This window comes from Monopterus albus, unplaced genomic scaffold (assembly GCF_001952655.1).
Source record: "Monopterus albus unplaced genomic scaffold, M_albus_1.0 scaffold66.1, whole genome shotgun sequence".
Lineage (NCBI taxonomy): Eukaryota > Metazoa > Chordata > Actinopteri > Synbranchiformes > Synbranchidae > Monopterus > Monopterus albus.
In genome coordinates this window covers 1643640-1669950 of record NW_018127946.1, presented here as the reverse complement: position 1 = coordinate 1669950, position 26311 = coordinate 1643640, and the positions used below count along the sequence as shown (strand labels likewise).

The window sequence follows — 26311 nt, the reverse complement described above, 5'->3', positions numbered from 1 at the left end:
ATGGTTGTCTGGACTAGTCAACAATGTAAGCTAGCCAGTTGGCTATCCAGTTGAGCTGAGCACGCAAAGTATTTGAGATCTCGAACGACCACTGAATATGACGTCAGCCTCAAACATACAAAGTTGAGACTAGACGAGGATCTTTGATTATGTGCCCCGATATGCTAAAGCCCACATTTAAACGAACTAGCGCAAATTTTAGCAGATAGAATTTCAATCAGAATAGGACACCATAGTCTGAAAAAATAATACCTATTTTTAAAAAAATAATACCTCTAAACCAAATTAAACACTTTTTAATGGCCTTAAATTTGGCAATTTTGATTAATCACTTTTTAATACGTTTTAAAACCCCGCGGACACCCTGGAGTCACTTACCTGAGAGTTTGGCTGCAGTCCAATGTGAGCTGTGGAGGTCCTCTGCAGATTCTCCAGCATCAGAGCCTGTTATTAGGACAAAAGAGCCTGTTATTAGGACAAAGGCCTTTATTCATTCAGTGTAAATAACATACATGTATTTTTTCCAGAACTGTTAGAGTGTCAGAGTGTTTTTGAACGATAATATCTGGGTCATTTATGCCAACTAGGCTGTCATCACCCAGACATCACCCAATGTTTCTGTCGTTCACAAACATTCATCACCTCTCATCTGTCTCTCATCCTTAAGCATTTTAGATTTGGAGAATGTTGCCTTTTATAGAGTTTACAGTAGAGAGCAACCAAACACTATTTGAGAAAAGGAGAGAGTGACATACAGCAATGTTCACTGTTCAGAAGCAAACAAGTAACAAGGTAAAATTTGTAAGGTTCAATCTGACCCTACTGAGAAAGGCAACCCACTGCCCTGGTGGGAAGCAAACCAGACTGATAATAATGAGAGAAGAGTTGCAAGCAGAAGCTGCAGGACCTAACTCAGTTTATCATCATCACATATCTCTGTCATGACACTCACTGTCAGCCATACAACTTGTACTCTGCTACTTAAATTATGTCACCCTGCAATCTATACACAAGGATGTAAAAAAGTGGAATCCTGAATAATGGTATAAACTCAGAACATCTTGGGAAACGGATCAAAGCAGTAAACAACATATGCGACTACTACATTAGTTAAATCTACATTTCCATACTGCTTTTCTGTGTTACTATTTTGATATATAATCTAAATCTCATGCAGTGTAACACCACCACTTAGATTTATGATGCCTAATACATATGTAATAATGAAGACGTCACTTTTCAAAGTAATTCACTTGCATTTGATGCCAAATGCATAAACTGTATACAACTGTGCAATTAAAATTTCATGCGGATTTAACATGGATTTTGAGAGTGCATAAGCTGCTAACAGACAACATTGAAACAAGTTAAAAGTCTTTAAATAAATAACTCTGTGTTCAGATTTCACAAGTGAGATTGGGATTACATAAGGCTACAATAAAACAAAAACGTTTAACAAACAATATAACCATTTGCTGCGTTCGCTGCGGAATTCAGTAGACAAATGGTAACCGGATTACCAATTTAAAAAACGAAATGAACGCACACACTTTCGTGGCAGACTAACGTTAGATATGGCTGAAGACCTGTCACAATGTAAACAAACTGGCCGAAGCACGACCACGGACCTGGACCTAACCTTACTTTTTTGAGCAGAAGTAACGTTATTCCTCAATTTGTTTGAACTTAGCAACACTGTTATAACAATAAACTACACGAACGGTCCTTACACATTTGGTGGTAGCTAACTGATATAAATTGGTACTAAATAACCGGTGTAATGTTAGTTAACCTTCTGGCTACAAACACGCGTACGTCAACAGTGCTTGGGACATACAGTCAACGGTAACACGGCAGCAAGCCAATCGCTAAGGCCACGGCTTAACTAACAGCATTAGGCAGGAAGCTAGCGAGCTAGCGAGCCAACAGGACAACATTACCCCATCGCACACTTTGATATTAGCCACTAACTTAACTGAACTACCTGTCTTGTTATAGATTGTATATTTATGGATGAGGAACACACGGCTCACCACAGTGTAACAAGTTAGCGCAAACAAACACATTTTCACCTGACCAGTGGTGAACAATCTCAATAATTCTAATACAGCTCTGCAGTTAGCGAGTCAGTTGTCGGCCCTCGGGATAGCATCAGCCCGTCTCACCGTTAACGTTATCTCTCATCAACCATGGTCCCGTATTTAGCAGCAGAACTCACCCCCTTGAGTCTTTTAATGAGCGTATTCTTCTGTCCGCTTTTCGAGAGTCCTCTCTCCTCAAGAGCAGCTTTTAAGTCTGCTACTCGAAGGGACTGGAGCGGTCTCCCGTCCAGCGTAACGTCTTCGAGGTCCGCCATTTTCCGTTCCTCTAGTCAGTTCCCAGTGAGAGCGACGAGCAACACCTTCCTCCACCCAGTGTCATCAGCGACGACTTCCTCTAATACAATATCAAATAAACAAGATGATTCTCTGTGCTTTAAAAACAAACAAAATACAACCGAATACAATTAAATGTAATTGTTATATATATTACACAATAATTGTGCTTTCAATTAATTTTATTTGGTAAAGGATAAATGTTGCGCAAAATATGCGCAAGCTTGATTTCCTACAAAAGCTAATTTACATCCATGCGTAGTCTTCCTGTATTTGTTAGCATGATTAGGTCAACTCTCGCTCCACTTCAGAGGAAATAATTAACGCGACAGTTAAAGAAGATGGTTACACACATTGATGTTAAGAATAGTTAACGTTAATTGTGATGCTTATTTTAAATTCATACTAGTAAAGTGTCATCGCTTACATATCATATAGGTTATGCTAAGCCCTACAACGTCACCGAAACTAAAGGTAACGTTATAACCTAGCAAAAATTAACTTACAGCAGAAGAGTAGCTAGTTTTCTTATGCTGAAACAAACGTGTATTTCCAAAAGTGCCTTAGTTCAGCCATGTCAGTAAGTGCTTAAACCAGAAAGAGCAACCCACGGAGAGCCACAGACATCGTAGCATTCACTACTCCTGGCTCATCGACCATGTCAACACAACCCTGGACCAGTGTTTCTGGCTGCTGCACTCCCAGCCCAGACGACTTTCCATCAGTCCCCCAGGTAGTCTGCACCCCCAGCCCAGAGAACCTGTCCTCCGCGTCTCTGATTCCGTGTCAAAGGGAGCTGGAGCCCACCTCCTATGTAACCCTCCAGGAGCAGCGGTGCGTCCTGAGTTGGTTCCAGGGCTGGACCGCCACGCAGAGGGAGCGATTCCTGCAAGACCTGCTGGGGAAAGCTGTTCCAGGGAAAGTGTACACCCTTCTAGATTCACTCAGTTCTCTTCAGGTAAGTTCTGCACTGTCACTTCTAAACAGATGGTCCAGAATGTGATAAACCATTCCTAAAATGTAATAACTGTTTTCTCTTTTTCTGTATCGATAAGGTTAAAGACCGACTACCAAACATCTTTGAATGCCAGCTGCGCCTGTGGACCCAGTGGTTTGAGTCTTGGGGAGAAGATGAGAGGAACCACTTCCTACACATGCTAGAGGAACAGGATCCCACGTTTGTTGCCCACTTCTACAACAGTGTAGCCAGTACAGCAGGAAAAGACTGAGCAGTGGTTGCATTGCGATTGAAAACCAAATGACTATTTTTAAAGTGTTTAAGAGGTGACATGTGGTGGGAAATGTCTATCAGATCTAAGACAGTTCTTTTTCTTTTTCAGAGAAATGTTTGTGTGACTGTGATGGGACTTTCTGAAGAACACATTTGGTATAAGCTGTTTCTGTTGTTTTATCCACCTGTTTGTCCAGGGCAGCACCACACATTTCACTTTATATAAAAAGTTCAGAACTTTTTTTTTTTAATCATCATGGATGTAGCTCTGCCATTTATTGACCAGATGATGTTAACTTAAAATAGATTACCATTATTCTGTTCTGTACTGGGCCTATACACCTGGGATGACAGAGACAAATGGACAAACAAACTTTAAATATAGAAAAATAAACAAAATGCACAGTTGTATATTTGCCATGTTTTTATTGAATGGAACATTCAACCGCAGTAATAACAAGTATGTGTTAGAACTATTCTGCATTCACAGTGACTGTTTTGCTACCTATCAAGATACATGTACATGTACATACATGGCTAAGATTTGTTAGACAGGACAAACTAGTCATCCATCCAATATCTATACTACTTATCTTGAAGAGATCGTGGGAGGGCTGGAGCCAATCCCAGCTGACATTAGGTAAGAGGCAGGGTACTAACTAATCAACCTAAGATGCATGTCTTTGGACTGTGAGAGTAAGCCGGAGTACCTGGAGAGAACCCATGCAGGCACAGGGAGAACATGCAAACTCCACACAGAAAGGCTCCAGGTTGGCTGGAGCTCACACAGTTCACTGAGTTATCCAGTCAGTTGATCCAGGAGGAAGTAAAGTTATTGGAGCCTGATTTTCAACATCCTCAACACAAAAATTGATAAATGGGTAGATTTTTTCTGTAAACGTCTCACCTACAAATGAGTACATATGAGATCTGTCAGAAGCATCATAAAAGGAGATCTGTCCCTTTTTGTAGTCCAGCAGAATACCCAGCGTATTAGGCTGCATCTTAACTGGAATAATAGCAGGTCTTCTATCAACAGCTCGGTACTGGCCTTGTTTGTTCAGAATTATAGTCCAGTACCCCTTCGCTGGATTGAAAAGTATTGTTCCCTTTCTTGGAGCAGATTCACTGGCCATCCCAATGTGGTAACAAATCTTCCCAGCTACAGACACTTCCCAGTAATGTCTTCCACTTGAGAAGCCAGGTGTACCCAGGACAGCAAGAACCACGTCAAACCGGCCTGGATTATCGGGGACATTCTGTATTTCATCAGTAGGGGACATCTGAGTGTTATCTGCAGACAGAACTATTCTTGGGTGTGCTGTGTTTGGATCGAAGGTCATCTTCTCTGTAAACAGAGAAATATAGTGAATCATGTCACATTTTCAAAGGAAACTAAAATAAAAAAAATTTAAAAGAGCAGTCCATAGATTTAATACATCACTTCCTTAACACTGGACAAGACACCAAAGACATGGCAAAAACTGAAAGAGCACAGGTTCAAATATCCAGACTTTTAGTACTTAGCATGAGTAAAACTCAAAAAAGTGGATTTCCTATATTTCCCATAAGGCAGCAGTTGGATAGCACATTTTCATTAGACCTGGTAAAGCTCTACAATTTACAAACTCCACGGCTCCAGTTGTAAGCCTTTCTGTTATGCATTTTTAACCTCCAAGCTCAGGGTGACATAACCCTGATGATCCCATACCCAAGAAATCTCTACAGAAGACACTGTCCAACCGTTTCCCAGTAGAACTAATCATAACGAGTTAACTGACCTTAATGCGTAAAGTTAGTGGAGTGTCCCATTAAAGTCAAACATATGGTTAGATTTACTATAGCCTGTGTGTCTCTGAACATTTATCAGTAGTATTTAAATGCTAACACTAAATACACATGTCAAAGAATGTGCAGACAGACAAATTGCAAGAACTGTAATGAACTCTTGTGTGTGACTCACTGGTGTGGATTGTGCGTGCTTCCTCCTCATCTCTTTTTGTTTGAAGTTCTTGTACAGTTTCCTCAAGTTCGTTCTTCTCATTTTGCAGCTCTAGTATTGACACAGAAAAGACGGCAAGACATATATTTTAATCGAGAATCACAAGAGCAGCTACTCTGCTATACTGAATGAATCCAGTTCTTATGTTTATGAACAGTTCCAGAAGGTTGAACTTACTGTTGTAGTCATCCTGTATTTTCTTCTTCTCTGTGATCTGATTTTCTAAGTTCTGCTGCAACTGGTTGAACCTGGCATCTTTCTCACGCAGCTGCTCCTGGAGGTTATCGGCATTGTCCTGGGTCTGCTGCAGTTGGCTCTCCATGTCTATTTGATAAAAGAATATTCTAAAAACCATATCAAAGGTACACGTCCTACCATTACACTGGTTGCTATTACCTTTCCTCTGTTATAAACAGACTAAATCAAATTATTTCATGTATGAGCAGAGAGGTGCATTTACTTTTGTAATCCTGCTGTAGTTTGTTAGTCATCTGGGACTGTTTCTTCAACTCGTCTTGCAGGTTTTTGAGAGTATCATCTCTTTCTTGCTGCTGCAGCAGCAGGCGATCCATATCCTCCTGACTTTGCTGCAGCTGTTTTTGTATATCTGTTTGAGGAAATATTCAGTTCAAAAACTACATCAACCACTGGATCTCAGGGAAAAATAATCATAAGGTGATACTGAGGATCTCACCTTCACACTTGGTGCTGGCATCATTGCAGCACATTCTCAGGTTTCTGGCCTCTTGGCTTAAGTCTGACAGAGGAGATTGAAACAGACTTATCAAAAACCGAACAGCAGAGGGCAAGTTTTAAGGAAGTAATTTTCTCTTTATTGCTGAGAATTAGAAAAGCATGTATGTATGCTAAATAAGAAGATGCAGCTCATTAGCGTATCTTGGCAACAGACTAAAATAGGTGGGAAGCAGCTCACCTGGCTGTCCATCAACCTGTACCTCTAAAGCTAACTAATTAACATATCAGCTGTGCTTTATCTGTAGAAGAACCTGCGTGTAAATGTATTGTACTCACCTTTATTTGTGTTTTCAAGTTTTTTGTTCTCTTGTTGTTGTGTTTGAAGCTGTTGTTCCAATTCTGAAAGCAAAGACAAAAAACTAATAAAGGCTGTGTAAAAAGCCAATTTTATATTTTTCAGTGTGTCCAGATAGAAAGGAAAGAGGAAGGCTACATGATGTTTGTTTTAGAAAACACAAAAAAAAGACATGTTACCTTGGAAACATTTATAACATCTATTGTGACATGTACAGTAAGAAATAATTGCTGGATAACAACTGGAAACACAATAGTAGGAAAGTAACAGAGTGACAAACCGTTGATATTTTTTTTAACAGCTTTGGATGCCTGATGCTGTGCCCTTCTCAGTTGTTCCCTCAGATCAGCGATCTCCATTACTAGCAGAGACACAATGTTATTTTGTGCTGAAAGAAAGCAACCAACATCACACAAAATTTTAGCAAATAAGTAGTGGTCATACTCGACTTAAAATGCTTTTCATCTGCTTTCTTGAGTCGAAGTTCACTGTCTTGCAGTTGCTTCGTTTTCAAATTCATTCTCCGCTCAAACTCTGAAAGTAATGTAGAGATTGATGGAACATAAAAACATGATATCAAAATCTGTGTATGCAGTACTTTATGGCATATTACAATGAAAACTGTCACATTTTGTTATTTACCTGCAAGGTCTTCAGCATGTGTTTCTTTGAGGTATGAAATTTCATCTTCCAGTGGTTTGATTTTCAGGTTAAGTTCAACAATTTGAGCCGCTAAAGACAACAAAGCAAGTTATTTTTAGTATATTAAAGATAATAAATAGTACAACTCTATTTTTACTCTCACCAAAGCTGAGCACACTTACACAGATTAACAATCCACACGTGACTTGATTCCAGCTGCTGTGTTTTTTCATGGATCTGTTTTCTGACATCATCCAGTTCATCTTGCAGGCCTTCAAGAACAGAATGGATGTTTCATTTTCACATGTTTGAAAAAGTATTTAGAACAAATCTGAGGATAACCTTGTGTGTCCTACCTTTAATTTTCTCTGCATAAGCTTTGTTCTGACTCTCTTCTTGTTTCTTCAGTATTGCTACTTCCGCCTGTTGAGCTATAAGCTGGAATGCTAACAGAAAAATGGTTAGATTAGATAAACTCACTGTGTACAAGATGGTGACCAACAATGGCAGAACCATTTCAATTAACTGTTATTTTGGTGCTAACTCACTCAGTTTGGTATTTTCGTATTTTTCATCTTCAATTCCATCAATTAATTCATTCATCTGCTTTTGGAGATCTGCAGACGAGTTATAGAGATTATTTCACAAAAGACATATTTGTGAAATACATATTTATTTTATTACTTCAGCTTAGCGGGTATAGAGTGTTATTGATCTGGAGTCCTTAGAGTATGTAGGCGAGATATGTTTTTGTCACTCACGTGCAATCTTATAGTAATCTGTGTTGTTTACTGCCACATTCACATATTTCTCGATCTCTTTTTGTAGTATAATAATCTGCAGAACTAGAAGAAGAGTTACATGTCATTGTTTTAGCATGTGTCATTTCCCAAGCTGAACAAACAAACCAATCAATAGAAACAAGACTTGATTCCAGCTGCTGTGTTTTTTCATGGATCTGTTTTCTGACATCATCCAGTTCATCTTGCAGGCCTTCAAGAACAGAATGGATGTTTCATTTTCACATGTTTGAAAAAGTATTTAGAACAAATCTGAGGATAACCTTGTGTGTCCTACCTTTAATTTTCTCTGCATAAGCTTTGTTCTGACTCTCTTCTTGTTTCTTCAGTATTGCTACTTCATCCTGTTGAGCTATAAGCTGGAATGCTAACAGAAAAATGGTTAGATTAGATAAACTCACTGTGTACAAGATGGTGACCAACAATGGCAGAACCATTTCAATTAACTGTTATTTTGATGCTAACTCACTCAGTCTGGTATTTTCGTCTTTTTCATCTTCAATTCCATCAATTAATTCATTCACCTGATCTTGGAAACCTGCAGACGAGTTATAGAGATTATTTCACAAAAGACCTATTTTATTTATTTTATTACTTCAGCTTAGCGGGTATAGAGTGTTATTGATCTGGAGTCCTTAGAGTATGTAGGCGAGATATGTTTTTGTCACTCACGTGCAATCTTATAGTAATCTGTGTTGTTTACTGCCACATTCACATATTTCTCGATCTCTTTTTGTAGTATAATAATCTGCAGAACTAGAAGAAGAGTTACATGTCATTGTTTTAGCATGTGTCATTTCCCAAGCTGAACAAACAAACCAATCAATAGAAACAATATGTTCTACTCACATCTTTGTGCTTGACCACTTTTGTTTTCCAGCTGCTCGGTTCTTGTGGCCAGCTCAGTGCTCTTTTCATCTATCAATTTCTGAAGCTCTGAAGAGCAAAGACAAAACTATGTTTAAGCTTGTAGGCCCTGACTCGTCATGCCTCAATAAGATAATTGTTTAGTTGTTTCTCTGTCACTAAGCACCACGGTGAAATACACTGACCTGCTATCCTGGCTGTGGAGTTAGTGTTTTGCAGTTCTTTCTTATACTCTTCCACTTGCTGGGTTAATGTATAAACATGAAGAGCTGAAAGAATAAGATATTTTAAAAAAGTAAGAATAAAGAATAATATTGAAATAATTTTTCAAAAAAAAGAATTGCCCATATTCACACCCACAATCAGCTGTAGTTATAAATGCAAAATGTTTTCCAAGCTCATCAAAGCACAGATTTTTGACCTCAGATCACATGGCCCATATGCCCAAACCGTGGGATATCAACTACAGATTATTGTGCATAGGTTAAGTGAAGGATAAGGTTAAAGGTTAAATATTACTATATTACTGCCACTGTCCCTGTCAGTGCTCCTGTTGCTGCCTTGCGTTTGTTTCCTTTTGTAGGCTGCCTTCAGGTAGAGACAGGCAGAGCCAACTAACCCGATGTCTTTGACCTTGGCAGCATGCAGCCACCGCTGACTTACAGACTACAGATCTATCTATTATGCTGCCTTTGTCTTAGTTTCAGATACAGTCTTTGTCTCTGAAATGTGTATAAAACCCCCCAGATTTATGTTTTCCATACTTTTTTCCCAGGACCCAGAGAGATTAATTCTCATGGCCTATGTAAAACACAATGTACAATAAAGTGGACTTACATTCACATATAGGTGGGCAGGGAAACTGAAGAGGCCAGAAATGATATCTGGTAATAGGTGAATCTTACCCAGACTGAGTAAAACTGCAACAGCTCCAGCACTCACCAATTGTAGTAACGTTGTCAGATTTGGACAGCAGCTCCTTAATTTTGTCATCTAAGGTACTCTGCAGCTCTACAAGGATACATTTATAACAACAGTTCAGTCTACATAGAATAATTTATTAGGCCCAAAACTGTTTTTCTTTAGATGAAAAACAAACAAACATATCTGAGGAGTGTGAAGGATTTAGTTCTAAAATATATGCTTCATTATGATCATCCCATGGCTGTAGTTTTGGTAGTTAATATCTGGTCATTCTGTCTCAGGGTCCCACCAGCAAATAATAAAGGGGAACACTTATTATTCAACCCACAATCACACGGTCATCACCAATCACTGTTATTTCACAGCACTTTATGCAGATGGTAGTATCACACATGAGCTGGAGCTGAATCTGGGCTCTAGAGCTGCTTGGCCCAGTACTAAAGAAAACCTGGCACACCATTGTTGTCTAAACGATTTTGTGTGGTTGGGAAATCCCAGCATATCCTCTCTATATGGAACAAACTCCGAACAATATTAAAAGAGGCTTCTATTTTTAACAGCAATCACTTTAAAATAGGCAATACACCTGTTTCATACACTAGAGTCACAACTGTTTGGCATACTTTCAACCTGTCGGCTATTAGGGACATTAAATAAGTCAACACTCACCTGTAATCTTCTGCCTATATCCGGAACACTCTGCCTCTGTCTGGTTCAATTTATTTTGCAGTGCTAATAAAAAAATATCACATTTGTATTAATCTTTTTGCACTTCTTATTGCAGAAACTTACGTATTCCGGGACTGAACTGACCTTGGATCTGAGCTTGATCATGAATGTGCCTCTGCTCTTTGATCTGCAGCTGTTCTTTCAGCTCTAGAAAAAGTAAGTTATGCTTCAGCTCAGAAGAGGTTACTGCTAATACATGTGTTCACTAACATCCAAGGGAAATAAGACACTCACTTGTAACTGTATCAGATGCTGTTGCATCCACAGTTTGCTTTTCTTCTTCGAGGTTTCTGAGTTGGGTGTTCAGATTACTTATACTCAAAACTGAGGAACACCGAAAGAACATAAGATTCAGGACATTTCAGACATTTCAAATCATTGTCTCAACACCAGACACTATGTTGCCTCTATACTTACTCAATTCGGCATTTTCCTGATTCTTCTTATTCAGCTCAGTAATATAGTTTTGCAGCTCATCCTTCTTGGTTTTAAGATCATTTGTGAGCTCTGAAGCAAATGCAAAGAGGTAAAAGTACAATCAGTTACAGCAGAATATGATGACGTGACAGTATTACAGGCAACCTTAGCATCAGGTCATGAATTACTTGGGATTCGTAACATTTTACTTACTGGTAACCTCAGTGGTTGTTTGCCCCTGGAGGTCTGACAACCGTCTCTGCAGCAGCTCCACTTCACTCTGTAGTTTCATGATTGTCAGCGCTGAAGCACAATACAACAGAGAGGGCAAAAACATAGTTTAACTCCAGAGATATTATAACAGCATCATGAACAAACTGTGCAGGAAAACAACAGCGATTCCTTCATCAGAGGGATGAAAGAAGAAAAGCACAACTTGTCGGTGAACCTTTCTGCTCCTGATTATTTGACACTCACTGAGTTTTGTGCTGTCGTCACCATCTATTTCACTAAGGAATCCATTCAGTCTGGTCTGCAACTCTGGTAAAAACAGAAACAGTGTTTAATGTAGACTATATTTTGATTTGTGAATACATTTTTAAAATAATGTCACTTTGAATTTCATCACTGACATTTAAAATAGACCGACCTTCGATACGTTTACTCGTGGTCCCATTGGTAGCATTTTTCTGAAGGTCCCATATTTCATCCTGCAGCTTAATGATTGTTAAAACTGAAATAAAAAAGCAATGATATTAGCTGAGGCCATTGTCTCAGAAATCTATATTACCAGTAATCTAAGTACTTTATTTATTACTCCATAATTCTTTTACCAACAAAAATCGAGCTTTCTGTTTGATGAATACTAGAAACATTACTTTCAGGTCTTAAGAAAAGTTTAGCTACAGTATGTCAAACTCATCAGCAACAAATCTGATATTTTAGGTGGAGACAAATCTGATGCGGTGTTAGACCCATAAAGATGATGTGAACACCAACGCTACTCCAGGTGATCACTTTGCATCGGTGTTCTTACTTATTTGGGGGTTGGCATACAGTCTCTTAATGTCTGCAGTCTTGGAGTTCAGTTCTGCTTGCTTCCTTTCCAGTTGCTTCTTCAAAACTGTGAGGACACAGAGAGAAGCAGAGATCATTGTATGAGGCAGAAAAATAAATATGACCAAAAAATACCCACTCATTTTTCTTTAAGAGGCACTTTGGTTAAAGCCACACCTGAATGGTAGTGGAGTGAACTCTGCTGTGCTAATTTAATATAGTACCACAAATAAAATCTGTTAATGTTGCTGAGTCATGGAAACAAGTGAAATGTTCTCATTTCACCGGTAAATCTTTATTAGAAAAACTTTAAGGAAAATGATTCTCTTGACTGTTACACACCCAAAATCTTGTCAGGTTCTCCTGTGGAAGCGATCTGGTTCCTCAGAGATGTCAGCTCATTTTGCAGGTTTACTACATTCAGAACTGACCCAGAAAAACAGAGCAAATGTCACCACACAGTCTGTAATTATGAAACAACGAGAAGCTGAGTAGAAGACACCTCTGATGGAGAGACTGTACTCACTGAGTGCCGTTTTGGAGTCTCCAGTTCTGTTCAGTTCTAAAATCTTCTGTTCAAATTCAGTTTTTACCTCTGATAGAAACAGACACGTGCAATAAATCCAAAGTGAAACTCAAACATGAATCATCAGAGCCTTTACCTGAGTCTGATTTCCAACTTACGCTTATATTTTTCCTGAAGTATAGAGCAATTTTGAGTCTGTAATTGCAGGTTCCTCTCCAGTTCTGTTATATACAAGGACAAAGCAACATCACCAAAGGTCTTTCTTCAGAGCAGTCTTACTTATGACAGAGAATAAGGTCAACTCACCTTTGACCTTAGCCTGAGCATTGGCATGTTCCCTTTCTTTGGCTTGAAGCAGATGCATCAGGTCTGATTTAAAACAATGTATTGTTAGCCACTGCTTGTTCTCAGTAACCTAAACATTCTACACCAACTGAACGAAGAGCTGATAACTTACTCTTGATCTCAGCCTGATCATGAATGTGCTGTGCGTTTTTTGCCCTCAGTTGATCTCTCAGCTCTAGAAAAAGTCAAGGTTATCAAAGAGCTCAATGTCATTCAGCGAATCAGTGATCCTAGGTGACAGTGAAATACTTACGAGTAGTTGTTAAATAAAATGTTGTGTTGTCATTGCGCCGTTCATCTTCTAGGCTTCTGAGTTCTTTGTGCAGATTAGTGATTCTCAGAACTGAGGAACACAGAAATGACATAATAAAGATTCACATTTTAGACTGCTTTATTTCTTGATAATAAATACAGCCACTCCTCATTACTTACTCAACAGGGTATTAGTCTGATTCATCTCAGTGAGGTCATTGACATATTTCTCTAGTTCCATTGTCTTAGCTGTAAGCTCATTTTTGAGCCCTGAAACAAATGGAAGAGTTACACAATAAAACACTTTTCTTTGCAGAAAATCAATATACAACTTAACTTTCTCTGTCTGCTGTTAGATAAGCACATCCAAATGCAAGTCATCTGACTGTAAATACTGGCAGACATGGAGTAAAGATTTGAAGATTTGTAAAGGTTTGTTAGAGATACTTACAGGTTACCTGAGTGACTTTTAACGCTTGGAGGTTTGACAACTGTCTCTGCAGCCACTCCACCTGACTCTGTAGTGTTGTGATTTTCAGCACTGAAGCACAACACAGTAGAGAGGGCACAACTGTAGCTTATTTTAAGAGACACTATAATAAGAATGTAAAGGATTCCAGACTTACGCAGTTTTGCGTTTTGATCTCCCGCTCCATCTATTTCAGTGACAAAACGATCCAGTCTGGTTTGCAGCTCTGGGAAGTAGAAAAGCCTCTGAATTATATTTAAGTCAGAAATGACAAAATGTAATTTACTTTAAAATCAAATAATTTTACCCTGAATTATTAAATGGCATTTAAAACAGACTAACCTTTTAGGTGGTTAATTGTGGTTTCATTGGCAGGTTTTGTCTGAAGGTCCCATATCTCATTTTGCAGCTCAATGATTGCTAAGACTGAAATAGACAAGCATGCAGTGAGTTTGTTTATATGGTTAATCAGTCTCACCATTCCAGATAGTTTGCTGCTGTTCACTACAACAATTTGTACCTAGTGTCCTTTGTGTCTCATATTATTATTGCACTCTGCTAGGGGCCACTCTCTATCTCACTGGCCCTACATCTGTCCCCCCAATGTGACTACTGACTCTTGATTGTCTCGATTGTTTTGTGCTCTTAGGGCTAGTGGTACACAAAATTGTTGACAATATCAACTTGCATAATAAAATGATTTAAAATTGTAAAATGTATATTTTAGAAACCACATTAAATGCGTGGTTTCTTCCCTCTGCCCATTTTACCCTGTTATTAATGCCATTTATCAGATTTGAGCTAGTTTTAATTAACCTAATTTCCATTTGTATTTCACTGTCTAATAATGCTTTTGACCATGATTTACAGCAGGTAAAAGACTCTGGGTCACATTCATGAATATGAGAATGTGGGGCCAAGTTGTGCTGCTGCTTCCATGAATTTGTGTTTAATTAGCATGTGAGTTAATAAGACAACAGGCAGATCATGGGACTGCATACCAGGCATTTTCTACAAGAGAAGGACAATTAAGGCACAGTTCTGAGGTGATTAAATCTAAGACCAGAGAGCTATGCTACATGAAAAAAACTGTGACCCACACATACGGTCCAGACCAAAAGGTTGGGATTCTGCTGTATATCATTTCTGCCAAAGACAAATCAAGAGTCAGATCTACAAACTCACTTGTTTTGTGGTTGGAAAGTCCATCAATGTCTCTATTCTTGGAGTCCAGTTCTCTTTGCTTCTCCTCCAGTTTCCTCACTAGCTCTATGGGGAGACCAAGAGAAACAGAGATAATATTGAGTGAATCGCTTTATAGGACAGAGACATTTACTGGGACTTAATGTCGCTCACCTGTGAGCCTTTCTGGGTTTGTTGCTGTAGCGATCTGATCCCTCAGATTCTTCAATTCAATGTGCAGGTTCATTATGTTCAGAACTAACAGAAAAACAGAGCAAACACCATGACATAGTTTATCATTTGAAAACAAACAACAGGAAGTTAGGTTGGTTATGCTGAGAAACTACATGGGAAACTATTCATTTATGATGGAGAGGTTTAAGCTCTAATGTGACTGTTTTACTCACTGGTTGCTGATTTGGAGTCTCCGGTATTCTTGAGCTCTTCAATCTTCTTTTCATATTCAGTTTTTACCTCTGATAGAAACAGACACATGCAATAAATCCAAAGTGAAACTCAAACATGAATCATCAGAGCCTTTACCTGAGTCTGATTTCCAACTTACGCTTGTATTTTTCTGCAAATCCAGAATATTCATCAGTTATTAAACGCAGTTTGTTCTGCAGATCTGTCATTTGGAGAGAGGAAGTCAGTTCATCAAAGTGCTTACAATAAATTGTGCTAAGATGTAAAAAAAAAAAGAAAAGAAAAGATCTTACTTAGAAAATTAGAAATGAATGAAAATGACTCACCCTTTATTTCAGCCTGAGCTTTTTCATAGTCCCTTTGTTTGGCCTGAAGCTGAGCTTGAAGTGCTGATTAGAAACAATGTAATGTCCAGTCAGTTAAAACTGTCACACATATAGAACAAAATGAGATAATTACAGCAAATCATAAAAACATGGTAGAGATATAAAACGGGTGACAAATTAAATGAGCGGTCTGTCCCAGGCTGACAGTGCCCGCAGCCACAGGGCACGAGGGGTCACTGAATTGTTTGATAAGTATGAAAATGATGTGAATCATATGCTGTGGTCTTCACAGTCACCAGAACCCAACTCTGTTGAACACTTATGGAAGTAACAAAACATTAGAATGGTGTTTGTCCCTCCAGTAGAGTTCAGACACTTGGAGAGTCAGTACCAAAGTGCACTGAAGCTGTTCTGGTGGCATCTTACTGAAACACTTCATGTTGGTTCTGCCTTTCATTTGTCACCCATTTGTATGTCTATCCTCTGTAAATATGCATACATATTTGTGGCTGGACCTTAGAGAACAAATGATTTACAGTTATATTAGCTACTTTTCTGCATTAATTCAACAATACAATTAATAGAAAAGGACTCACAGGTGACATAGGAAGTATTCGGTTGTTTCTCATCAATCTTCATCTCTCTCAGCTCTTTCATTATGGTGATGAGTCTCATGACTGGCCAAAGTACAAAAAGCAACTACAATGTTTAGACTTGAACTTGTGGAGGTGATATGTTTTCCAAAGTGAATACATAATACTTTGGAATAAACCTTCATTTTAAGATATAGTTATAATGTATATACCCAGTAATCCTTCCACTGCTGTTTCATACTTATACTTACTCGATTCTGCCTGGGCATAGTCTGTTTGCTGTAGTTGTCTCTGTAAGTTTTCTTGCAGTTTCTTCTCATGCTCCAAAATACTTCTTAGCTCTAAAATTTAAAAAACAGGTATTTATGCTTTTTTTGACTTTGAAGTTAGAAATACTATACAATTTGTTTATAGATCATAATTTAATAATCTCACAATAGAAAAGCACAAGTGTGACTTTTAATTTAATACATTTAAATAAATCAAATTTCATGGAGCTGTTAGGTCATTCACCGTTAAGTTGAGAGTCACTTAAGTTTTTGGCATTTGATATTAATTTTATAAGATGATCCATCTCAGACTGTAGAATCATAATTTCCTTGGCTGTAGAAAAAAAGAGGATATCAAATTATTGCTGCAATAAACAAGAACAACAAGAAGAAACAGCATTTTATTGAGTTGCACACTTACTAAGTTCTGTGTTCTTCTCATCATGACCCAGCTGTACAATCTTTTTTTTAAGGAGATCAAACTTTTGTCTCCTCTGCCTCTCGTAATCTGAAAAAGAAACAAGAATGAGGCCTTTGTGCAGCTCTATAAAACCTGCATGTTCACATATGAAATAAATAGGATCTACAATACAATGAGATCTTAAGACACAGCATATAGCAACTCACCAACAACATTATTTTTGGACCTCTGGAAGTGGACAGTGATGAGCTTCTGTAATGCTGCAATCTTACTGTTCACAAAAATGAGCTCCAGCACTGGAAGAACGACAGAGAATGTGTGTCTGGAAATGTGAGATCCTGATTCCTAAACATTGTTAATTATAAAAGAAGTATGAACAGATGAGGACAGATATACCAGGTGAGTTGGCGTCTCCTTTAGTTTGCAGCTCACTGATCTTCCTCTTCAGTTGTTCTTGTAAATCTGAAAGGGGGTTAAGCAGAGAAGGCATCATAAATAGTTAAACAGAAAAAGATATAAAGTGACATGATATTAAATAAAGTAACTTTCACTAACAGCAGCCAAGTAGGCCTGTGTTGTTTTCAGACAAATGACAATTAAAATGAATTTAGCTAAAAATGATAAGCTATTGATAATAGCACAAATACAGAGGGGTCAGAAGGTCAATGAACTGACACAGCAATGTGATTAATTTATTTAGCAACATTAGACTAAGATTACTTAAAATTAGCTAACAATAGCTACCATAGGTCAGTGGTCACACAGGCTGTAGCAACAAGACCACTGAGTGCACTGAATGGATGAATTCAACTTTTTATTTGTAATAAGAAAATTGTTATATTTCTTCTCTGAAAAATAGTCTTACTTCCAATGTACTGCCTCAGTCATAGACAGGCTATTTTTTATAACTCTAAGTCAAGCAAACAGCAATTTTACCCAGAATTCTCTTGTTCAGCTGAAGACTAGGTTGTCCTGTCCTTGATTCGTCCTGCTCTAAATCCCAGATCTCATTTTGCAGTGAGATGATGTGGAGAACTAAACACACACAGTTAACAGTCAATTCACAACCACTTACTAATGGATAAATGTACTGATAAGGAGCATCAGCTGTTCCATAAATGTGTTGTGAATTTTAGAAATGCCCTTACTGAGTGCTGAGTTTGCGTGGCCCTTTTCAAGTTGCTGTTCCACCATATTACGTTCATTAATTTTCTCTTGCAGTTCCTTCTGCAGCGCTAAAAGACACAAGTTTTGATAAAATACATTTTAATTCAAAGACATTTAGCTGATGCTTAAAATGCCATTCACACAAAAACTCCCAACTAGCTATGAAAATATCAAGCAGTTGGAAAATATTTAAGATGAGATTATAAAAGTTACTGGAGTTCAAGTTTATTGTACTGACAGTAAGAAAAGCTTAATTGTTAAGACTTTGTAGAAGCAAAACAACACTCACGTATGATTTCAGGAGAAGTAGCATTGAGTTTGATCTTCTTTTCTAATGCTTTTATCGTGCTGGCAAGTTGAATCATTTGCAGAACTTGGAAAAAAAACAACAATTCTGTGTTACCATATGATAAGGTCTCCAAAGAAAATGTGACATGTACTGCAAAACAATAAACATTCACAAAGCAAACAACAAAAAAAAGATTTTTAGTCTAAGTCAGGTAAACTTACTCAGAAATGTATCACCAGTAAATGAGTCCATCAGCTGTGTCATTTTCTGGTACATCTGGGTTTGATAAGCTGTCAAGGAATGAAAAATATATCTTCATATATGATTGTGTATCATCTCCACATGTGCCGCATCCTACAGTATATGTAGAGTAGGATTACAGCTATCTTACCAATTTTACAGCCAGAAAATGCTGAGGCTGTCGAACTGCATGTAGAAAGCTGCAATTCCAGCAATCTGACTTTGTTCCTCAACTCAAAGGCTTCCTTGTCTGTCAGAAAAAGTACAGGTTGTATTAGACTGTTAGACCACCAGTCCTAAATAATGATATACCTCAAGTCCTACTAGGAAGAATACTCACCTCTCTGTTGTAAGCTTTTAACTGGTTAAGCTGATTCTTCAGCAGGGCCAGCTGTTCCTCAACACCTGGCAAGGCATGACAGTGATGATGTCAGAAAAGATACAATAGAAGATACAATAGAATGTAATAGTCATTGCTGTCTGTTAGCCCTAATAAATTTTGTGCACTGATGCCAAACCAATGACAAGCTGTATGATTTATTTGATGTATGCACATACTGTATTTTTTAGGTACTATATAGTTATAAAGAACCACTTACCAGTACAGGTTTTGACAGTAATTGTCTGTAGGCAAAAAACATGTCAAATTACTTGAATGAATATAAAAATACACAAGAAAAAAATGCTTTGAATCTTGATGGGTTAGCATATAATAACAAACCACAGGAGATACACATAACCATGGAAAGTTTTCATCACGTACCGTTATATTTATATTCGTGGGATCAAATCCTGGTGGTAGGACTATCTGAGGTACACAAGGTAAGTACGTAAGGTGCATGTAAATATCAGGACTGCTCAAATCATTTTATGAATGTGTTTATTTAATTTGCTAAGTCACAGTTTTGGGGACTCACCGGGATATTCGAAAATAGGTCTTCCACCTTTACATTTTCTTTATCACCACTTAAAATTTTCCCACCCTGAAGGACTGAGAAAACAGAGAAAGAAATCAGTTTTAAAGTTAAAATATTTCCTTTCTATTTTCTGCTTACCAAATGAACAAAATCTTGATGAAATACTGTTCCCTACCATGTCTGTTGTCTGAAGCGTGAAAAACACAGGAGAGAAGCAGAAGGATCTGAATGAAGTGAGAACCTCCTGCCATTGTACTGACTGTCTTCTGTCTTCAAATGTTCTTCCTCTATCAGCAGTCCTACTCCTTTTTATACACCAGTGAATCCTTGTGCTCATTGTCTGGGGGCAACATTCATTTACCATAACAGGAGGAGCAAACCAGAGATAAGCCTAATGGATGAACTTACCTTTCCAGATAAGTTCACCCAAAAAAGACATTGCATCAGATATTTTTGTTTATCATCAGCAAACACTGTGGTATGATTCACAAAGAAATCAGTCAAGGTCAGAGTGACAGTGAGTACTAGAGTGCCATCTAACCAGGTTAGATGAACGACTATAGAATATCGCACTTTATTTTTGCATTTGTAATGTTTAGAAGACAGAATTTTTCTAAGTGCAAACATCTATCTATCTATCTATCTATCTATTCAATTAAATTCAGTTTTATTTGTATAGCACCAAATCATAAAAAAGTCATCTCAGGACACTTTACAGAGTAAGGTCTAGACCGTACTGTTATCAATATTATTACATAGGGAAAATCCAACAAATCCCCTTTGAGCAAGCACTTGGTGACAGTGGGGAGGAAAAACTCCCTTTAACGGAAGAAACCTCCGACAGACCCCGGCTCTTGGTGGGCGGCCTTCTGCCTCGACCGGTTGGGGTGAGTGGATAGAGGAGAGAGGAAAGAAGAAAAGCAACAAGACACAACAAACAATCGAACACTGGTCAAGTTGATGTAGCCGGTGACTGCTCATCAGAAATATAGAGCTCCAGGGCCAGGGCAACCTGCAGAAAGGTACAGGGAGAGAGAGAGGCCACACTACGGGAGAGAGGAGACACAAAGTTAGTAATGTGTAATGGTGGCATATAAAAGCATAGGGAGAGAGAGGAGAGGAGAGGAGTTCTGCACCATGGGACAACCCTCAGCCTATATAACTAAAGGATGTGGAACGTCATGACTAACTTTATTCTGCATGGAAAAATCATCATTAACATGAACAAAATGGAATCTTTCTGATAAGTAAGAATTGAACCAACTTAGTGCAGTTCTTTTAATCCCAACAGTATGTTTTAGTCTCTGCAGTAAGATGCTGTAATCAATGGTGTCAAAAGCAGCACTGAGATCTAAGAGGACAAATATAGAGATGAGTCCTTTGTCTGAGGCTAGGAGGAGATTGTTGGTGACTTTCACCAATGCACTTTTTGTATTATGGTGGACTCAAACAAATCATTCTTGTGCAAGTGGTCACATAACTGCTTAGCAACAGCTTTTCCAAGGATTTTAGAAATAAACAGGAGATTGAATACTATTCAGCTATTTCGGGTATCAAAATGTTCAGCTCTTCAAGCAAATTTATTCTACTATTCTAAAGTTCTCTAAACTTCATACTTTTTAAATATTTAGCTTTATTTTGAAAATCTCACCCCATTCAGATGAATGGGAAAATTCTAATTCAGCATAATTTCAGCTATCAAAATGTCCAGCTCTTGAAGGGCATTTGTGCTTCTCTTCAGAAGTTTTCTAAACTTCATAATTTTAAAATATTTAGCTTTATTTTGAAAATCTTGCCCCATTCAAATGAATGGGAAAATCCTACTTCAGCATTCTTTCAGCTATTTCAGGTATCAAAATGTTCAACTCTTTAGGACATTCATGCTTCTATTCAGAACTTTTGTAAACTTCATACTTATGAAATATTTAGCTTTATTTTGAAAATCTTGCCCCATTCAAATGAATGGGAAAATTTTACTTTAGCATAATTTCAGGTATCAAAATATTGAACTCTTCAAGGACATTCATGCTTCTCTTCAGAATTTTTCTGAACTTCATACTTTTAAAATATTTAGCATTATTTTGAAAATCTTGCCCCATTCAAATGAATGGGGAAATTTTTACTTCTGCATATTTTCAGCTATTAAAATGTTAAGCATAAATGTCAAGGACATTTATGCTTCTCTTCAGACGTTTTCAGGTGTCAAAATGTTCAGCATTTTCAGGGCTATCTTTCAGCACTCAGCATCCATACGCATTTTCTTCAGAAAATGCAATTCTCTAGTTACTTCTGTTCATCTGTTCATGTGCTTCAGTGTTGGCCTGGCAATCTGTACAGTGTATGTGCAAGCTATATACAATATGCATTTCCTGTTACTGTTCATGGTCAATATTCTAATAATTTATAAAATGCACCATAAATAATATATTCTGAACATATATAATTTTGAGAAACCTTTAGTTTTGGAATAATTTTAAATGCATTTAACCCTTTCATGGGCCTGAAGTGCTACTGAATTTCATCTTCACTACAGTAAATCAATAAACCTATTAAAGAAAACACTCACATTTCACAAGTCAGTAAATACTTCAGAGGTGACATGTTTCAGTTTTCTTTGTAATGACCTCATGGTGCTGAATGAGAGGTTTATTCAAACTTTCCAAAATTTTACTGTATAAAATTGCAGTACAATTGGGAAGGGAGATACTGCTTGTATGAGCAAAAAGAACTCTAGGCAGGACCATTTGTCATTGACCTTAATCAAGCTATTTGCCTGATACCTTCAAACCTCCAGGTACGGGAAGGTTACTGCCCACTTCTCCGAGTGATTAGATATCAACACTGACTCTGTGTAAACAAGTGCTCAGCAAATAAAACATTTCAGCATTAGGAAGAGAGATACTGCTTGTATGAGCAAAAACAACTCTAGGCAGGACCATTTGTCATTGACCTTAATCAAGCTATTTGCCTGATACCTTCAAACCTCCAGGTACGGGAAGGTTACTGCCCACTTCTCCGAGTGATTAGATATCAACACTGACTCTGTGTAAACAAGTGCTCAGCAAATAAAACATTTCAGCATCTTGTCAATGACGAATGACAGAAATGTCAACACATAGGCTGAAATCTATTGTTCTTCCAAAAGGCATGAAATGAACACACGGATAAACAGTTGATAGTGGATGGATGGATGGATGCAGGAATGGCTTCCTCTAAAGTTCATGTGGTAATGATTGATTATGGGATGCCAGTAACCAGCACTTTAGAAACCTGTCCAACTAGGAACTGGGTGAATGTTGAGTAACAATTAATTTGTGTGATGCTGTCTCAGTATTAAACTAAAAGTAACAATAAGCTATTCATAATGGTTTCAAATCTAAACGCAATGCAGGGGAAAGGCCGATCCCAACACACAATGGGCCACTGTACAAGCTACACCCTGGACAGTCGGTCATGAGACTACGCATATACAAGGGCACAAAACAAACACAAGCAATTGGAGTTGCAACTTTACATTATGTGCAAGTCTTTGAATTGTGCGGGAAAATTGGAATAACTATAGGAAACCCACAGTCACAGACTTATGAGAAGAGCACCAGCCTCAGTCAGCTGATGCATCTGAACATGACCTTGTGGCTGAAGTGACAGTGCAAACAAGTGAGCTGCCAACCAAAATATAACTCATTGTCTTCTATTAATAATGCAGGAAACATATCTATACATCCCTTTAAACCAATTACTAGTCTCCCAGTAAGCCCTTATTAACCAATCACAAAATATTTAATCAGTGGTCTAAAAACAACAAAGCATGGCACAACATGTGCCCTGTTGCACTTGATAAGTCTTAATGCCAAACCAAAACAAATATTCCACCCACTAACCTGCTAACAGATATAATCATATTGGGAACATTTAACTATGCATACTTGTAGACAAAAACAAAACAAAACAAATATTCCACCCACTAACCTGCTAACAGATATAGTATATTATAGATATAATCATATTGGGAACATTTAACTATGCATACTTTTAGACAAAAACAAAACAAAACAAAACACAGGCTATAATTATAGCAACATTACTATAGCAGCAAAAACAGCACACATTCATGTAGATCAACCAACAGTTTTAAATGATCATTTTATAAATTAATATCAGCTTTGCAAAGTTAACTGTGAAATTAGTGCACATGCAAGCTCAACATACACAGTTTGGTCAGTGAAGCATTAATGACATCATCAGAAATTGTGCACACTGCTAAATATAGGCAGCATAAATCCCAAACCTCCAGCTTGTCTTCTCTATCAAACACAAAAATAACATAATCAAAACTGGCCAAAACACCTTATTTAATTGCACTAGTTAGCTACTACTGTTTATACTGTAAACAAATACTGTAGGTCTTCACAAGAGACTGATTTATGCATGTCTTTAGCGTTGTCTGTTGATATGCAATGAAATCAATATCATCATTCTTACATTTTTGTATAGGAACAACATAAGGATTTTTTATATTAAAAAATAAAATAACAAAAACATGTAAGCCTAAATCACCACAATCAAATAAGACAGACTATAGTCTTATACAAAACCTACAGGATTTCTTAAAATATATACATATGCATATAGGACAGAAAATGGTCAAATAGGATCAGAATTCATTGTAAATTAAATGTAAAATCAAATAAACAGATCAGTGCTAATCTCTCAGTATACACAGAAAGAATTAGTGGCTATTGGGCATTAGAATGGGTAGAAGACCATAAACCATTAAAAGCCCTAATTGGATGAGATTCCTGCAGTTCTTTATTGAGTATTCGATACATCCAGTCAGACCTGAGGCAGGACATAATTCTTGAAATAGCTTGTATGATATTTAGATGCCAGAGGGCTGGAATAGATATTAGGCTATTTCGGATTCCTGCACATATTGGGGTGGAGGGTAATGAACTAGCAGATGAATTTGCAAAAGCTGCACTTAAAAAATACATGTGTATGGCAGTGGGTTATAGTAAAGCTGGGGTTAAGAGTTTAATTAAAATGAACATGAAAGAGAAATGGCAAGAACTACGGGATAAGGAAGGCAAGGGTCGGTTCTATTATACAGAGTGGGCGACAGAAAAGTAGCCTGTGTACTTGAGAGCGTGGCACCATTACTGGAGACAGGCTACTTTTCTGTGGCCCACCCTGTAGTATCCAAAGGAATGTAGGAGAAATGAGAGGAAGTACCAGGAATAGGAAAAAAGAAGATATGATATCAAGACTGAGATTTGGTCATACTGGTTTGAAAAGTACATTAAAATCGATGAAGAAATATCATACAGGGGAATGTGAGTTGTGTATGGTACAGGAAACTGTGGAACATGTTATAATAGTTTGTCCCAGGTTCAGGCAGGAGAGGGGGTTATTTAAAAATATAGTTCAAGGCGCTGGAATGAACTTTAATTTAACAGATGAAAAGAAGCTCAGGAGATTTAGGATACGGGGCACTTCTTAGGTTTTCAAAGAGTACAGGACTGAGTAAAACAATATAATGTGAACTGAGTGAGGTGATTTTATTATAGTAATAGTAGTAGGTCGTTCTGATCCACACTCCAGTCTAGAAGGTGGCGGTAATGCACCTAAAGCTGTTTTTAAAAAACAGAGGAAGAGGAAGAAGAAGAAGAAAAAGAAGACCGCTGGCGGCGCTGTACTCGATCTTTCGTAGGAGTAGGTGAGTTGACGTCATTTCCTGTCGCCATCTTAATTTTTCAGCGAAAACAAGTTTGTCCTTCGAAAAACGGACAAAATTGATATTTTTCGTGTTCTGGACCGGGTGGCTTTTGACTTTTATCTTTAGAAGGGGTTATGGGGATGCGGGAAATGCCTTCAGATTTTGGATGAGTGTTATGAAACAACGGTACAGAGCTAAAATGTTCGGCAAGCTTTAATTTCGAACGGTCTCGGCCGTACTGGCTCTCTACTCTCCCCTCTTACTCTCATGTATGTTAATAATTTACTTGAGAATAATGCAGCTGGGGGTAGTTTACTCCTAAGGACTAGACAAACCAGATCCTGTGCTGTCTGTGTAATAAGGTAGGCGTTTGGTCGTTTTGATGCAGTTGAGCAAATTCTTTAACATTGTGACGTTTTCTTTTGCAACGTATTATGTTAAATAACAGCAGGCTCTCGAGCCAGATACATATGAAGCCTTATTTAACCAAGTCGTATAAACGAGTCGTCGGTTTCTTCCACTAGGCTTTAGTCTTTGCCTTAATATTTCGCGAAGGCTCCTGTTGTTATAAAGAAACAATCTTGTTATAACGACAAGAATTTTGTTTGGATATATAAGCAAATTTGTTGCTCAAATAGGTAAAAAATGTACTGGTAAAAGTTTATTAAGAACAAGAACACCGTGATCTTATGTATTTGTGTGTTGTCATTATAATACCACAATTTTGTGAACATAATTCTGGTGGTATCACTAGCCTATACTGCCAAAGTCAATAGTAAACTTCTTTGTGTAGTATTAACTAGAAGCGACTGTGTTGTATTTCCCTCATATCACATTTAGCCATGGCCTTGATATGAAATTTCATAGCAGGAATATCATTTTGATTTGGGCAACTATATTTTGCCCAAATCTATATTATTTTTCTACGTCAATAATCGTTAACCTTATCACTGATAAATCATTAACCAATGATACCACTCTTACAATATCAGTGTAGATCGATCGCACTTGCATAACAGTGATACAGACTGTGTGTGTGTGTGTGTGTGTGTGTGTGTGTGTGTGTGTATGTGTATGTG

General features: G+C 37.7%; 4 protein-coding genes across 4 annotated transcripts in view; 2 read left to right on the top strand and 2 right to left on the bottom strand.

Moving 5' to 3' along the window:
• Positions 1–2431, bottom strand: part of acin1a (apoptotic chromatin condensation inducer 1a) — a 21902-nt gene extending 19471 nt beyond the window's left edge. The window contains 2 exon segments of the mRNA XM_020604487.1: positions 379–444; positions 2219–2431. Of these exon segments, the coding sequence (XP_020460143.1) occupies positions 379–444; positions 2219–2356 (204 nt within the window). The 5' untranslated portion in view covers positions 2357–2431.
• A 175-nt stretch (positions 2432–2606) lies between these two features.
• Positions 2607–4017, top strand: cunh14orf119 (chromosome unknown C14orf119 homolog). The gene is made up of 2 exons (XM_020604486.1): positions 2607–3333; positions 3431–4017. Exons 1-2 carry the CDS (start codon positions 3034–3036, stop codon positions 3602–3604), a joined length of 474 nt encoding a protein of 157 aa, XP_020460142.1. The 5' UTR covers positions 2607–3033; the 3' UTR covers positions 3605–4017.
• A 42-nt stretch (positions 4018–4059) lies between these two features.
• Positions 4060–18830, bottom strand: LOC109962639 (myosin-11). Its single transcript, XM_020604529.1, has 50 exons — positions 18751–18830; positions 18581–18649; positions 18360–18443; positions 18052–18138; positions 17840–17938; positions 17300–17365; positions 17110–17199; positions 16904–16990; positions 16727–16816; positions 16465–16554; positions 16217–16297; positions 15621–15683; positions 15434–15496; positions 15276–15344; positions 15043–15126; positions 14872–14955; positions 14029–14112; positions 13844–13912; positions 13669–13758; positions 13398–13487; positions 13219–13308; positions 13078–13140; positions 12927–12989; positions 12779–12841; positions 12621–12689; positions 12437–12520; positions 12075–12161; positions 11688–11771; positions 11516–11578; positions 11252–11341; positions 11039–11128; positions 10856–10945; positions 10706–10768; positions 10562–10624; positions 9911–9979; positions 9154–9237; positions 8951–9037; positions 8774–8857; positions 8571–8639; positions 7658–7747; positions 7484–7573; positions 7302–7391; positions 7104–7193; positions 6940–7020; positions 6641–6703; positions 6303–6365; positions 6069–6215; positions 5786–5932; positions 5570–5659; positions 4060–4954 (listed from the first exon to the last, which is right to left on the bottom strand). Exons 2-50 carry the CDS (start codon positions 18633–18635, stop codon positions 4398–4400), a joined length of 4488 nt encoding a protein of 1495 aa, XP_020460185.1. The 5' UTR covers positions 18636–18649; positions 18751–18830; the 3' UTR covers positions 4060–4397.
• A 6399-nt stretch (positions 18831–25229) lies between these two features.
• Positions 25230–26311, top strand: part of dhrs1 (dehydrogenase/reductase (SDR family) member 1) — a 5296-nt gene continuing 4214 nt past the window's right edge. The window contains exon 1 of the mRNA XM_020604490.1: positions 25230–25594. The gene's annotated coding sequence lies outside the window, so the exon portion shown is untranslated. The remainder of the gene's footprint in view (positions 25595–26311) is intronic.